Source organism: Stigmatopora argus, chromosome 9, assembly GCF_051989625.1.
Source record: "Stigmatopora argus isolate UIUO_Sarg chromosome 9, RoL_Sarg_1.0, whole genome shotgun sequence".
Lineage (NCBI taxonomy): Eukaryota > Metazoa > Chordata > Actinopteri > Syngnathiformes > Syngnathidae > Stigmatopora > Stigmatopora argus.
This window is the reverse complement of record NC_135395.1, coordinates 17270184-17287065: the sequence shown is the minus strand read 5'-3', so window position 1 is coordinate 17287065 and position 16882 is coordinate 17270184. Positions and strand designations below refer to the sequence as shown.

The 16882-nt window shown below is 39.0% G+C and overlaps 1 protein-coding gene across 1 annotated transcript in view; it reads left to right on the top strand.

Moving 5' to 3' along the window:
- The window catches only part of macrod1 (mono-ADP ribosylhydrolase 1), a 123507-nt gene extending 108499 nt beyond the window's left edge, over window positions 1–15008 (top strand). Inside the window, 6 exon segments of the mRNA XM_077609655.1 lie at window positions 2627–2748; window positions 4453–4483; window positions 6766–6839; window positions 8943–9024; window positions 12429–12548; window positions 14952–15008. Coding sequence (XP_077465781.1) covers window positions 2627–2748; window positions 4453–4483; window positions 6766–6839; window positions 8943–9024; window positions 12429–12445 — 326 coding nt within the window. The 3' untranslated portion in view covers window positions 12446–12548; window positions 14952–15008.
- Window positions 15009–16882: the final 1874 nt, after the last annotated feature.

Sequence of the window (16882 nt, the reverse complement as noted above, 5' to 3'; positions counted from 1 at the left end):
TGTGCAAACGGCTGATAAAATAAGATCATGAGATCAGCATATTAAGGGTCTTAAGTGTGTTTGCTGGTCGGTCGTGGTGGTCCTCGGGGGTGTTGGATTAAACACTGTCAGTAGAGCAGAGTGCGCTGCTTGTTAAATATGTGCTCGTGTGTGTGTGTGTGTGTGTTTTTGTGAGTGTGTTGAAGGCCAGTGTGCTGAGTAAATGTCCGTCTTAATTAAGCAGAGATAAATCTCACCCATGAGGAAGTGGCGATAGATAGCTCGCTCTTCATTTTGTCTGCGGCGCAGAAACCGAGCATTTTCATTATCGGGGTTGAACACCAGATTTTTCGTAAAATCTGTTTTTTTGCGCCGGCTTGTTTGGGTTGAAATTCTGCGAAAATTGAGTTTAGGTATATAAGCTTTGCGGTATTAAGATTGATCCATGGATTGTTGGAGAAAGGGAAATTTAAGAAATAAAAGGGTGTTGCGTTCAAATGGCCGTTAAAGAATATGGTGGGTTTTTTTGCGCCGACTTGTTTGGGTTGAAATTCTGCCAAAATGGAGTTTAGGCACATAAGGTTTGCGGTATTAAAATTGATCCGTGGATTGTTGGAGAAAGGGAAATTTAAGAAATAAAAGGGTGTTGCGTTCAAATGGCCGTTAAATAATATGGTGTTTTTTTGCGCCGACTTGTTTGGGTTGAAATTCTGCGAAAATTGAGTTTAGGCACATAAGCTTTGCGGTATTAAAATTGATCCGTGGATTGTTGGAGAAAGGGAAATTTAAGAAATAAAAGGGTGTTGCGTTCAAATGGCCGTTAAATAATATGGTGTTTTTTTGCGCCGACTTGTTTGGGTTGAAATTCTGCGAAAATTGAGTTTAGGCACATAAGCTTTGCGGTATTAAAATTGATCCGTGGATTGTTGGAGAAAGGGAAATTTAAGAAATAAGTGTGTTGCGTTCAAATGGCCGTTAAAGAATATGGTGTTTTTTTGCACCCACTTGTTTGGGTTGAAATTCTGTGAAAATGGAGTTTAGGCACGAAACCTTTGCGGTATTAAAATTGACCCGTGGATTGTTGGAGAAAGGGAAATTTAAGAAATAAAAGGGTGTTGCGTTCAAATGGCCGTTAAAGAATATGCAGGTTATTGATTAACAATGTAAGGTAAATTAAATTGAATTTAGTTGCAGCGTCATCATACAAAGGCAACTTTTACGGACCACTGATTTATTTGTTGTTCACTGCTTGCACAGCCTTCTGGCTTTCTCTCTTCCTTTTACTTTCCGCACTTTATTTAATGACGTTGTCCTATGAATCAGTTGAAATAATGCGTGCTGTAAATTGGTTTGTCAAACAATAGCGGAAAAAAACAACAACTTTTGACGGGTATGGAAAATAGCTGTCGATCTCCTTTATTGGGGATATGAACCGTATAATCTGGACATTTCGGTACAGTCGACTTGTATTTTACTTTTTGAATGGCGTATTTGTTTTTTGGGAGAAAAATATTATGTTAATTGAGTAAGAAAATGGCGAGCCAGATTGAGAGTATTTGGAAAATGGCGATGTACTGAAGGTCAGCAGCTGTTAGCAATGGTAGCTTGGTAATGTTAATTTAGTTTGCGGGTTGCTTGCAGGCTAATTGTCTTAAAAGCGCAAAGCCAAGAGCGGATTTTTCCGTTTGGATACAAATGAACCTTGCCGATTCGCCGACTTTGTCAAAGTTAAATACGCACTTTATGCCTTTGCTGCCAGGTTTTTTTTTTGGAAGGATAATTCTAATGTGTTCTGTAAAAATGCGGCCTTTTAAGATTTGAGTTTTACTGCAAAAGCCCAAAACGACAAAATGGGCGAAAAGACGAAAAAGCTTTTAGAGCTCAAATTCTTCTGTCATTATAGTCCGACCGATTTTAACTTTTAGCTTTAAAATGAACAAAAAGAAGACTTTTCTATCTGAATTGTATCTTTATAATGACAAACATGTCTACAAAGAGCTGCGTTATAAATGACAAATTAAAGCAATGTTGTGACTATTTAACTCCATATTTCATAGCAAACGCTAAATTGAAACCATTTCTTTAGTCTGCCTTGCAAAAGTCATTTAATTTCCCAATTAAACAGATTCAATTTAATTAAGCTTGGCTTTTGTCACTGGAAATAAAATCAACTTTCCCATAAATGTCATTAGCCGCAGTTAATTAATGATTGGAAAAGGAAGAAAATTACTTTTTGACAAAGGTTGCATTAAATGGCATTGCTTTTGTCAATTAATACAATTAATATTTTAAAAATAAAGTAAAATACACTGCAGTGGGAAAACAAATGTGAGATTTTTTACGTCTGTTTGTTTGTTTGTTAATTTTACAGATTTACCTTTGTTCAGGGACACGATAACGCATCATTTTGGTTATTGCAACAACAAAACATGCAGTAAATATGGCAAAGTATTGAAGCAAACATAAAAAATGATGAATTCCTGCCAATGAAATGCCCTGATATACAGCAAGGGTAATTTTTCTGACATTTTTGGGTGCCCATTTCTCATCTGGAGTTGTCGAGGTGACGCAATCCGACCCGCGGCATAACTGGAAAATGATGAGTTCATTGTTTTGTTTTTTTAATGTGGCGGTCTCATGTTTTCAGATGTAATCCACACCGTTGGTCCGATCGTTCGAGGCCGTGTCGGAGAGGCGGAAAAGATCGCTCTGAGGTCGTGCTACATCAACAGCCTACGGAACGCCACGGAGATCGACGCACGTTCAGTGGTAAGACGGAAGAAGGCGTGTCACTTGTTTGTAAGAAACAAATCAAAATAGGTGCAGAAATGGGAACGGTGTAAATGGAGAATGTGTCTTTTTCCATCTCCCTCGTATTGTATTCCAACTGAAGGATTCTGAGAGAGGAACGCGAAGCTTCTGACTTGTGTGACGCGTTTATGAAACACTCGAGACGGGGGAGCGCCCTCAAGTCCAAGCCAGACACCGACGTGAAAATGAAAACTCCACAGTCATCCAAAACAAAGATTTGAATTGCCGTTGACCTCAAAATCGCGTTGAAATACCAGAAAAAAAATGTACGCCACAGCTATAGACATCTATATAGTGATCAATTATTGTCGTAATTGGCCAGTCACCACACCAGTCAATTACAATCATATCTATTTGCAATAGTTTTCCCATTCCTGGTATATACACAATACTTTACATATGATTGAATTCCGATCCTAATCAGATCTCGGATTTTGTTTGGGCTTCTGGTCTTCCAAGCCAAACAAATACAGTATTTAAATGCCTACATTTTGTAGACTACTGCAGATTAAATAGCATACCTGTCAACCTCTGCCGATAACTGCCCTTATAAATGATTATGATTCCCCTTACAACCCCCCAAAAAACCTTACAAACACCGTACGACTCGTACGGTGTTTGTAAGGTTTTTGGGGGGTTTGTAAGGGGAATCATAATCATTTATAAGGGCAGTTATCGGCAGAGGTTGACAGGTATGAAATAGCAATGCTTTCAGTCACTGAGCCCAAACATAGACTAGAAATGAATAGAGCCGGTCGTTCAAGAGATTCCGATGACAAAAACTTCTCACAGTTCACGCCAAATTAACTTCCGACATTTGCAACGTGACCAAAAGTTTATGTACAACTTGGAACATGCCGGAAAACTCTCACTATTCTATACGACTTCCCTTATTTACGCTAAATACTCGTCTTAGAATCTATGATCTCCTGTTAACTTGCTGCTCACTTATTTGACCCAATTCGTCATTTCCAAACCAAAGACCCGCCGTCATCTGGTCTAGACTATTTTTTTTTCCGCGACTGGTTCGTATCGGTCGGCTTCTAACGCACACGGCGATGAAACGTATATACTCGCTTCCTCACAAGGAGTCATCCGTTCTTTCATGGTAAAGCGAAGTGGCGGATTCCCGCGGGATTTCCGTCAAGCTCCACGTAGCGGTGCTCGGCCGCTTGTAAACACGGCTAATTGAACGAGGCCCCCGCTAATCGCACTCCCGCAGCTGTGTCGGGTGTGTACAGTATTAGGAGCCCTCAAGCGAAACAAACATTTTGTGACAGCTGTCGTTTTGGTCCAAGCACGGGAGGACGCCGCCGTATATTTAGCAGTGACGGGGAAAGGAGGAGATGTTTATAATAAGCAGCGGGAGTGAGAACATCCATCTTCTTTTGCTTCTGTGTTCAATTGGAAGAAAAATAATGAAAGCGCCTGCAGGAGGGAGGCATTCCTTTGATTTGCTGTTTATTAAAGTCACAATGCAAATGAACCTTTTGGATGGCTAAGATACTATTTGTAGGCTGCCTATTGTTTGCTTTATTTATTTTCTTTTTTAAATAAGTCCTTTTGGTTTATTTGTTGATTTTTATAGAATCAGTCTTTGCACGAGTCAATATTCTTGACCATTTAAAATGTACTGAACTGTTTTTTCTTCTTTTTTTTAAGGCCTTCCCATGCATCTCCACTGGAATTTATGGTAAGTTTGTATTTCATCATTTTCTACTTCGATAGAAATAAAAAAATGAAAAATAATAACGGAGTGGTGAGCACGTCTGAGATCAAGAGTTCCGATCCCCGCTGGATTCCGACTGTCCTGTATCTCATGTCATGTTCTCCCCGTGAGAGTGTATAAGAGTTTGTATGTACATGCGTTGTCCCTTTAAGAAGCTGTGTCCGTCAGGGTCTTAACAAGTTCTCCAACAAAACACAATAAAAGTACGGGAAATTTCGAGCTTTTCTTTAGCCTAATAATTACTTGGGCATTAAGTATGACTAAATAATAATTTGCAGTTTGTATTTAGGGAATTTGAGCAACGATTTAAATGGTAATTATCAATAACCTTCTGGGCGACCAAAAGACCGACGACCAAAAGACCAAGTACCCCCAAAAACATGCACGTTTGGCTAGCGGGTTGAACAATCTAAATTCCCGTTAGCTGTGATTGGTTGTCCTTTGCCTCCTTGTGGCCTGCGATTGGCCACCCAGTCATGGTGTCCTCCGCCTACTGCTCCAGCACCCCCCGCAAACCTTTTAGAAGTCACCGGGACATAAAAAATGGATGAAGGAAAGAAAAATAACTGCTTTTGGTCTCCCACGAGTTTCCGAGCACATTTTGTCGTCCCTCCCAGAGGTGATTCCCGGATTATTGCGTTGTATTAGGAGCGGCAGATTAAGGCAGATTAGTCCGCTGATGGTGTCAGATTGACTGTAATCCTTCATCACTCTTGCAGAGAGAGAGTTAAGAACAGGGCTGGGAAAGTCCCTGGGCGGAGTTTGGCGCTTTCCATTGCTAGAAAGCCCAATTTGTCAAGAAACAACGAGCAGTCATGGGTTATTTTCAGCTTTGTGGTGGGCCCCATTTGCCATGTTGCGTGACATCTGTCACCAGTTAATTGACGTGTGCGCTCACATGCTTACGCGATTTGCTCTCCGTCGTGCGTGTGCCGGTGGGCCGGGAAATTGGACCACCAAGGAGGTCCCTGGACCCAATGAAAGTTCAGATTCAATTGCTTTTCGTGTTTTTATTTAAAATCGGGGCGTCAGCCTCGCCGTTCTGGGCTCGAGGGTTCGATCCCAGGTTCGTCCTCACTGTGTGGAGTTAGCGCGTTCTCCCTGGGCTTGCGTGGGTTTTCTTCGGGTTCTCCGCTTTCCTCCCAAAAACATGCACGCAAGGCTAGCGGGTTGAATATTTTAAATTGACCCTAGCTGCGATTGGTTGTTCGTCTCTTGGTGCCCTGTGATTGGCTGGCCGCCGATTCGGGGTATCCGTCGTTGGCTGGGAAAGGCTCCAGCACCCTCCGCGACTCTTGTGAGGATAAGTAGTTTAGAAAATGAATGATTGATTTCAAATCACACATTCATCATTAAAGATGAATTTGAATTTGCACGTGTAGGTTCGCTACAAGAAATGTATAAATTTCGCTACAAGAAATGTATACATTTTGCTACAAGTAATGTATAAATTTTGCTACAAGAAATTTATACATTTCGCTACAAGAAATGTAGAAATTTTGCTACAAGAAATGTATACATTTCGCTACAAGAAATGTAGAAATTTCGCTACAAGAAATGTATAAATATGTCCTTGGTAGCCAGCCTAAGTGAAGTAAACATGTCTTTTGCATTTTTGCGTGTGTGTGTGTTTGTGTGTGGGTGAGGCTACATAAGGGCATGATGCAAACAAATGAATAGAGCAGGATAACATCAGGAGTGTTTGGTGAATACATCTTTGGAGGGTACTTGACGTTTATATAGCCTAAAGCTTTGTGTCATATGAATTACTTTTTTTTTATGCGCGAACGAGTGGTCATGCACACGCCCACGTGATGTATACATAATAGTTCGATTCCAACCTAAAAATGTCAATGGTTCATAGAGTTGAATTTATAAAACCTCAATATATTTGAACTGTCTCAAATAGAAAAAAAAATAAGGCATGCTTGAATTTTTTTTAGGAGATTCTTCCCTGAAATCACAAAAAAAATCTTATATTCTACTCCAAACTAAATATTCAAATTTTTCTAAAACTGTACTTTTTTTTTTACATAGGTCCCATATCAAAGAATCTTTGTTGCCACATAATTATTTATTTATGTGCTTCCTGGTGATGATTTAAATCTCATTATTCTTGAAAAATCTTTCAATTCAATGTAAACATTTCCCACTGCCGTTTTTTTTGCACGCAATTTCCACTCATCTACCACCTCAGCGCGTCCGCCAAATAATGTTCACGTCACTTTAACGTCGTGTCCTTTCAGGTTATCCACCCGAGCTCGCCGTGCGCGAGGCCTTGGCCACCGTCAGGGATTTTCTGGAAGAACGCCACCACCAGGTACGTGCACACATTGACAATTTTTTCCGAGCATTCTCCTTTTCACGGCGGCTGTTTTTTTTTTGCATCGTATTGAGACGGAGGAGCAGGTGCGTCTGGAAAACATAACGCTCTCCGTGCACTTATTGTGATGCGCTCGGAGCCCAGTCTGCATTTTAATTGGCTCCTTGAGGGACCGGGACGCGGCCAACACGGGCGCGCTTGATTCCCGGGGAAAAAGACCAAATGATGTGCGAGCGATTCGATCGCTCGTTAAACGGGACCGCCCCCTTCACGCCCCGACTCCGCCCAGAGAGGCCGTGGAGGATGTTATTGTTAGCTCCGCCGTCCCGAGGGTCCCGAGGGTCCCGGAGACTAAAAGCCGCGTATGTTGTCGGCTCGGGTTAACGTTCGGGGAAGGCAACCCGGAACGAAAATGTCAACTTACTAAAAAAAAATACATGGAGACACAAAAAAAAAAGAAAGTTCTTAACAACATTTGAACGGTCCAATTAGAACAAGAGTAATGGAGGAAGCATGTTTAGTTAGTGCCACTTTTTCATTTGTTTGAATTGACGGCGCAAATTCATTTTTAAAACTTGCCATTGCGATTTGTTATGGACCGCTGCAAATTTTTGGTTAAATATGGTTTTAAAGCTTTTCTGAGAAATGTGTCAATCTCAGTTGAAGTTTTCTGGCAAACTAAAATTGAACTAAATATATACTTGGCTTCATAGTGTGAATTCTGGGCCTGTTTAGTTTTGTTTAGTCTGTTAAACCATTAACTAGGGGCAAAAACCCCGGACGCATTAACGTTCGATTTCATGTGGGCCGGACCATTTTAGATATAATATTTAGATTTTTATTTTTATTTTTTAAATCGGATTCAAAGAACTAGATCAAAAAGCCCTAAATATTCATTCAAATATTTATTTATAGATTTAAAACTGTTTATTTTTTAGCTTTTTTAAAATTATGTTCAATAATAAAGTGGAGAACAGATTTATATATATTTATTTTTTGATTTTACAGAATGTTTTTTGAAGTAAAAACTGAAAAAGAACAAAAATTGGGTTAAAAAATGCAATTATTGATTTAAAAAGGGGAAAATCAGGAAATATAATATACATCTACAATCTTCATTTGAATCTGATGCTAAAACATAAAGTCATGATTTACTTTCTCAGGCCGCACAAAATGATCCGGCGGGCCAGATTTGGCCCCCGGGCCGTCACTTTGACACCCATGATCTAGCAGAAGGCCATTTTTTTTTGCACTAACGTATACCTGAATATCGTTAGCATATATTGATGAACAGCGATGCTTTTATTTTTAAAAGCGGAACTGTTCAATGCAATTGATTCGCTTCTTGCAAGAAAAGCACAGTTTTTTTTTTAAAGTGATAAGCGAACGTTTTAATAATCAAAAGTTAGCCCTCGTAAAAATAAAAGAACGGAATGCACGCCGCTCCGTTTCGCAAGTTCTTGTGAATTATTCATCTCCCAGGCGCAAGCAAAAAACTCCCCTCGAGCTGTTCATCTCTTTATTCATTCTTTGTATACTTCTATCAGGGTTAAGTGTGTTGAAATGTGAAGAATTAGGATCTCCAAAAAATGTGATTGATTAAAAGAAAATAGGAGGCCCAGCTTATTTTCATATTTCTGCTGGAATTTCGTATGTCTCCCACACTGCCGTTTTTCTGGAGGCCATTTTGAGAGTTTGAACTTTAGCCCAGCTCAAATTCTCATTACACGGGCAGCCGGCAGTGGGAAAAACACGGGTTGCGTGCTCCGAGAGTTGAACTCCGGCAACGCGAAGCTGCATAACTCTAAATCAGTCTCTCGCCCACCCTGGAGAAAAACAATCCAACAAAGACGTGATGGTGGTAATAATGCACGGTCAGGATTTGAGAAGCAAGCAAAGTGGATAATCGCCCCGTAAGCATCTTTTTGGCGGTAATAATTTTCACCCGGAGACAGCACTACAGCGCCGCATTGACAGATAACATGAAGAATATGTTCCGTAAATCTGGATTAAATATTACAGTATCTGAAGATCAAGTCGAGAGCACTCATTTGACGATGGTCATCATATGATTTCAAAGTGATTTTTTGTGTTTGTCAGTTGGACAGGGTCGTCTTCTGTGTGTTTTTGCCAAAAGACCTGGACTTGTATCTGCAGAATCTCCCTCTCTACTTTCCTCTCGGTAGGTGCTGCAATTATTCCTCCTATTCATCACTATTGTATTTTTTTTTAATCGGATAAACCAGTCAAATGTACTGGTGACGACACCAAGTAATGCTATTTTCTCTCTTATAAGCCGTATTTGTAACTAAAAAACGGCTTATATGCGCACAGGATTTACACGATGGCTATGCTCGTTTTCTCCAGTAGATGTCGGCAAATTAACATTTACTATTTGTTGGTTATTTTCTGTTTTGCACTAAGAAAACAACGCTAACTGGATGATTAACTATCTTTCCTAATGATGTGCTTTTGATTAATACAGTATCTCAGAAATAGCACGTGCGATGATTTTTCTTAAGATTTTTCCTTCAAAGTAACACATTTGTACTCCTTATTAAAGGGAAGGTGAAAATTGTGAATCAGGGGGTGGCTTATACGCGAGAAATTGTAAAATTCATTGAATTTAAGTCCATTTTAAGGGTGCTAGGTAGCTTATATGCAAGAAAATACGGTAATTCATTGCTTACTATTGACGGCCATAATTCAGTAATGCTATTTTTTGTAGTATTTCATTCATTGCTTACTATTGATGGCAATTATTGCATTTTAAAAAAATCATATTTAACTCCTTGCTTGCTATTAATTGCGATAATTCATTTCATTTTTGATGCATTCGTTTAAACGGGAAAGAGAGGCCGTGAATGCTCATCTTTTAGTGTCGTCCAATCCATTTTGACTCGGAAGGGGGCGTGTCTAAATGGATTGGATGTCTAGCATTATCAATGGCAGCAGCTATTTAACACATTGAGTTAGATTAGTGGCCTGTGAGTGTTTAAATATGCATATATATCATAATTTGCTCACACCAGGGTTCACATTATCATATTATTCATCCTCCTGAAGCTAATTTTGAGTTTAATTTATTTATGTTGCTGTTAAATCTTTCTCATGACTCGTGCAAAAACCGTCACGTGTCAGGAATGCGCTTATAAAATACTACAGTGTTTTTAATCAAACATTATCCTTAAGACCTTGGCTTAAATCTGGCTCAATGACAAAAAAAATGTTTGATTCTAATGTCAAAGTGTCAATTATCTGCAGTGTACGCAAACGTACACGTGCCCACACGTGCACATGGGATGGATGAATAACATTCATTTTCCCGCACGTGCTAATTGCACATCTGGGATGTTCCACAATTAAAAAAATAAAACAATCTTACCCAGACAATCTTTATGCAGGCGCATCTGCAAGTCATAATGTCGTTTTGTGCAAACACCAAAATAGAGTGGCTGTAGCACCTTGATTGCTTTTGTTTTGTTTTGTTTTTCCGCTGATGGAAATACAAGCAAAACCTGTTGATTAAAATCACCCTGTTGGACACGGCAATTTGCCGTTATCGTTATCCGGCTGCGAGTTTAATTCTCACTTGCAGTCCGTTTTGAATTCACACATCTAATATTGTTTTATTTTTTTTACATTACAGCTTTAATCAAAGTCCATCCTGAACATTGCACACACTTTTTAATGTGTATTTGGGATTAAATTAAGCATTAACTGAAAATCCGAGTCAAATTCTTGGTCTTTTTTTGTCACTCTGTTCTTCTGCTTCAGGACAGATTACATTTTTAAAAAGCAGAATCAAGTTACAACAGTACCGCACTGTTCTGGCATAAAAGCTAAGCTTTTCCAGGAATGTTTTCTTTTTTTGGGGATAGAAAACGGCACATGGCAGGAAATCTTCGAAGACTACAAAGACAAAAGCTCAACAGCCAGTCTGGTTTAAATCGAATTCATTTGATGCTCGAACGGTGCGGAAATCCAAGCAGGCGTGTTCAGTTTTATTTCAAGACAAACTTTTATTTCCCCCCCCTGTGGCGACGTAGTCGATACTCCCAACCGAGAGCTGCCTCTGGGTTTATAAATAAATGACTCTCTGCGGTATTAATAGTGTGGGCAACCCTTAAGTTTATGTTATTTATACAATGGACGCCCTCCTATTTAAATGTTAGGTTTGCATACCTGTCAAACTTGGTCAATTGCTCCCTTTATTATTGATTGAAATTCCCTTTCTTTAGCGATAATAAACTGTACAAATGCGAGGCTACACATATTTGCTCACATTTGCGCACTTAAAAGTCTAAAATTTGGTCCAAAGTGGACGGGGTGCCCAATCAGTACGCAGTAAACTCAAGATTCTGTAGATGTCGCTGTATGACGCTGACAGCTCAACCGTCTGGGTACATTGCTTACTGACGCGTTATATTGGATTGGATTGGAAAACTTTATTCATCATGTATTCAGGAAATTTCATTATATATATACATATACATATACATATATATATATATATATATATATATATATATATATATATATATATGCATACATACATAGATGTACATGTATACATACGGTAGGTCTTCACTCAGCCATTTGTTTTGTTAAATATATTTGTCTTGTTAAAGAGCCTGATATATATATATATATATATATATATATATATATATATACATATATATATATATATATATATATATATATATATATATATATATATATATATACACATATATATATATATATATATATATATATACATATATATATATATATATATATATATATATATATATATATATATATACACATATATATATATATATATATATATATATATATATATATATATATCAGGCTCTTTAACAAGACAAATGGCTGAGTGTTTAGACCTACCGTATGTATACATGTACATCTGTGTATGTATGCTTATATATATAGAGTGTATATATATATATATATATATATATAGTGTATGTATATATGTATATATATAGTATATATATATATATATATAAATGCATACATACACATAGATGTACATGTATACATACGGTAGGTCTTAACACTCAGCCATTTGTTTTGTTAAAGAGCCTGACAGTTGATGGGAGGAAGGATCTGCGGAAGCGCTCCTTCCTGCAATGAGTGTGCCGCAGTCTATTGCTGAAAGAGCTTCGTATATTTCTACATGTATATAGTGATGCGCATGCGCATATCATGCTTAAAGGATGACAACATTAGCAGTCGACGTTGATGTTGAATGAAAAAATTCCCATACAAAAGTTGTTATATGGCATACACAATTAGAAATGATAAAAACACGGGAAAAACTTATAAGTTGACAGGTATGCGTTTTTATGATATCAAAAAATAGAGCTAGATAACAGTTACGCCATCTTTACTTTTATGAAAAAAACAACCTACGACTTTAAGAGTCAAGTCACAAAGCTCAGATCTTGTTTATTTATGTCTCAGGTGGCAGAATGTTTTTTTTTTTCCGGCGCAAAACCATATAAATGAAATCCCCTCGGACGTAAAGCAACATGCGGTCAAGAGCCTTAATGTTCTTTTATCTGTTTTCAGACAGACGCGGCAGTTAACAGCCAAACCAGGAAGGATTTTCTCTGGCATTGTACTTTTACTGAGCGGTTGCTTGGCAACAAGTGGAGACTCCAGGAAAGCGCTGTGTATTACATCAGCTCGGTATAAACAAAAGATTTAAAACGCTGCTTTTTTTTCTCCTTCATGGCGTAAATTGGACATTTAGCATGTTTATTATAAATAAGCGTCTGTTACTGAAGCCATCGATGGGCTTAATGTTATGTTGGCAAACTCTGTACCGCAGAGGAGATAAATATTGTAGGCCTACTTCAAATTTAAAGCGCTCTCTGTCTGATTTGGCGGAACATATCTCATTCGGATTCTCGCTTTATTCATTTAAAAATACTCTTTTCATTTGAAAAATGGCGATTCTCCTAAGAAGGAGATTTAACGCGGTCGTTTTTTTTCCATTCTAATAGAAGTTGTGTGGTTGCTGCCGAGGGTGTAAACATTGGTATTAAGTTTATTTTGTCTGATTTGACTGTGTTAACATGGGAAGGTTGTTTCACGGGATTCATGATGATGGTAGCGCACTGTCATTGCCTCTCAATCGATGGTAAAGTAGCGATCATCTTGGACTTTTATGATCATGTTTTATTTTCAAATCTTCAATTATACCAAATGTGAGGTTGGCTTGTTGTGTGACGTCAAAGACATAAAGCAGAACGCACGGTTGGGATTTCATTTGGTTAAATGTGTTACAGTAATCCCTCGATTATCGCCGTGTGCGGTCGAATGGTCGCCGGTCTTCTGGTCGCCGGTCTTTTGGTTGCCGGTCTTTTGGTCGCCGTCTTTTGGTCGCCGGTCTTTTGGTCGCCCCGACCGCGACAACTGGCGACCAAAAGACTGGCGACCAAAAGACTGGCGACAAAAAGACCGGCGACCAAAAGACCGGCGACCAAAAGACCGGCGACCAAAAGACCGGCGACCAAAAGACCGGCGACAAAACAAGGTAAAACAACACGGTCTACGCATCAATAAAAGACAACAATGGCCATGAGCAGTTTCACTGAGCCGACCTGTGAGTGTAGAAGAAGAGTTTGTATGTACATGCGTTGTCCCTTTAAGAAGCTACGTCAGTCAGGGTCTTAACAAGTTCTCCAACAAAACATAATAAAAGTACAGGAAATTTGGAGCTTTTCTTTAGCCTAATAATTAATAGGGCATTAAGTATGACTAAATAGTCATTCGCAGTTTGTGTTTAGGGAATTTGAGCAACGATTTAAATGGTCATTATCACTTACCTTCTGGGCGACCAAAAGATCGGCGACTAAAAGACCGGCGACCAATCGACCGTGTACCGATCATCGCGTCTTCACTACTTCGCGATTTTTTTCCACTATTATATATTTAAAATATATATAGATATATTTTTTTAAGTTCATAAAAATGAAAATCCACGCTGAAACTCGTAAGCGGAAGCCACTCTTGCTACTAGGACTCAGCACTGAAGGAAATATAAAAAGGTAATTATAATAGGGGTGAACCTACTTTGCGATTTTTCGATTATTGCTGGTCTACATTAACCGCTTTAGTTGAGGGATTACTGTACCTCTTTTTACCAATTGATTGAAAGTATTCTGCCATATATTTATATACTATATATCACATCACGTATTTTTGCATGTGAGTCCGACTCACTTGATTTTGAGAATCGGTCTACAAATAAGGATGCAAAAAAAATTCGTTTCTTAATCAACAAATTTCACATAAACTTCCAATTCCAAAAAATCTAATTCTGGCTGTGATCGAACGGTCGCTGCCATCCCTCCCAATCAAAATGGCAGCTAATGAGTTCATACTTAGAAATGTAAACCAAAATTTTAAAAACCCGATCTTTTTTTAACCTTCACGATCCTCTAAAACAGGGATGGCCAAACCGGTCCTCGAGGGCCGCTGTGGGTGCAGGTTTTTGTTCCAACCGATCCAGCACAGACATTTTGACCAATGAGATTTCTGAAGAAAACAAGAAGCACCTGACTGCAATCCACTGATTGCACTTGTAGGACACCCGATTGGTGAAAAGGTGTCATCTTGATGGGTTGGAATGAAAACCTGCACCCACTGCGGCCCTTTATGGAATAGTTTGGACACCCCTGCTCTAAAAGATGGCGTGATGGCGCCCGATTTCCAAAAAGGAATACCCCTAGCATCTGTTCCTGTATCTGTGTGTATATTTGCGTCTGCGGCCTTTGAGACTTTACTGTCTAACTTGTAACTGTGTTTATTTTTCTGTATCTGCATTTCCCCCCTTCTTGCTGCTGTCACAATGAAATTTCCCGAATACGGGATGAATAAAGTTATCCAAAATGGCTACAATTGAATCCCCCCCTGGCGTTGCAAAGTAAATTCTTGCTCAAATTTTCATTTCACGTACGCACGAACCGTACACATGATCAAAAATGTTTTTAAAACTGCTACAAAATGTTCAAATTCCCGTGATTTACACATCTTTCCACAAGGCCGAATGTCAAAGGAGATATTTTCTTCTCTTCCTCTCTGTAGGCAAATGAAGACCTGAAGCTGTTGAACTCCTAAGATAAGATGTGATGACCTTTCAAAGTAGGGGATTGCTTTATTATTATTCTTATTTTATTTTTTGACCTCCCTCTGCAAATGCTGATTGCATTTCTGTCTCTTATTCTAATACTTGACTTTAAAAGTGGAAGAGTCACCGTTGATGTGTTTGTCATTATCAGCATGCACTCTCCCTCCACAAGATCGATAGTCGGATTCCGGCGTACACGTAAAAGCTTATTGAAACTAATCATGAAGAGTCCTCGCGTATGAATTGATTATTTAGCAGTGTGTTATGCAGGCCACTGAGCCTCCATTGAATAGACTTTCTCTTGTTGTTGGTGGTGGTATGTAAACCGTCAGTAAACGTCATTCAGAGAATCAGAACTTTTTTTATCTTATCAACCGATTGTTGCCAAAATTCAGACATTCATTGACATTTAACAGTAAAGTCATCAGGGTTTGTTTTCTATATTTTGTTTTTGTCTTTGTATTAGTTTAAAATAGTGATGTCGCGATCTAAGACTGTTTTGGGGGGGATCGGATTTGGTCACGATTTGATAGTCGCGTGTATTTTTAGTTGCTTTAAATTGAAGCAGTAGGCAAAAACATGTCCGCTAAATGGGGTTAATACTTCTCTTTAGAACTTCATAACATGAACAGATCAAGTAATATCATAAATAAAGCATTTCTTGGCTTAAATACCAACAAAGTGAATTATTCACCTCTCCCAGGAAATTTTGCCTTATTTTTACCAATCTAAAAATATGGATATCACATCTGGATTGGAAAAAAAAATCAATTTGGATAAGAAGACAAAATGTCTGTATCGGGGCATCCCTATTTTTTGCACTGATTGTTAAAAATACCATCAAAAATGCAATTTTTGCTAATAGCCATGGTTATGAGTGTACTAAAAATATGGAAAATTGTGTTGTAACTATTACAATGCGGCCGATTGGGTCATTTATTTCAAAACAGACAAAAGATAAACAGAAAAACTCTTAACAAAATGTATTTTGACGTCTAAGAATGAAATTTAAGCAAAAATAAAATAAAACTAACGGACAAATTGCAAAATTCAACCATTTTAAGGCCATTTTAAGGGTGCGGCTTATACGCGGAGGCGGCTAATATGCAAGCAAATACGCTAGCTGTATTATCAGAAACATAAATTCATGTGTGACGACTTGGGCGCTGACTATTTTGTCAAATCTTTTTTTTTTCGCTCCCTGCCGATGTCCGGGAGAACCTTTGTACCCGCGTTTTTGTTGTTTGCTGCAGGATGTGACACGTGTGATGAGTGTTCGGCGGCCTGCCGGCCGGCCGGCTCACCGCTATCATCTGCCAACAAGCATCTTTATTGATCCAAACAATGCGATCCACTGTCTCGAGGCGAAGCGGCGGCGTAGAAATGGATAGGGAGGGGAAAAAATACAAAGGCTATCATGAGGACGCGCTATCACAAAAGCCCTTTTTTCCGTGTAAAAGCCTCTTTTGTCTCAAAGGGATTCGCCGCTCTTTGATTGTTCTCCCCGTCTGAACCTGTTTCTTCCTCCTCCTCCTCCTCTTCCTCATTTTTTTTTCCGTTCCCCCACATTAGCGGAAGGATAAACAGATGGAGGAGAGAGGGGGGAACGTAGTCGTTCAAACTGAGAGGAAAGGATGAGAAGGCGCAAAGCCGGCGGGAAGATGAAGCGAGAAGAAGCGGGATGAAGCGGGATGGGGAGCCTGATCAACTCATCCGAGGGGACTCTGTTTTTTTTTAATAAGCAGCAGACTGTGAAGCTAATCTCCAACAGTCAATCTGAATAATGAGCAAGAAAGAGAGAGACAGGGTAAAAAAGAAAAAGAGTCTCATTATCCCGCCACCAATTTCCATCACTGTCCTGTCCGTAATCTCCGTCTCGCCGGCTTTC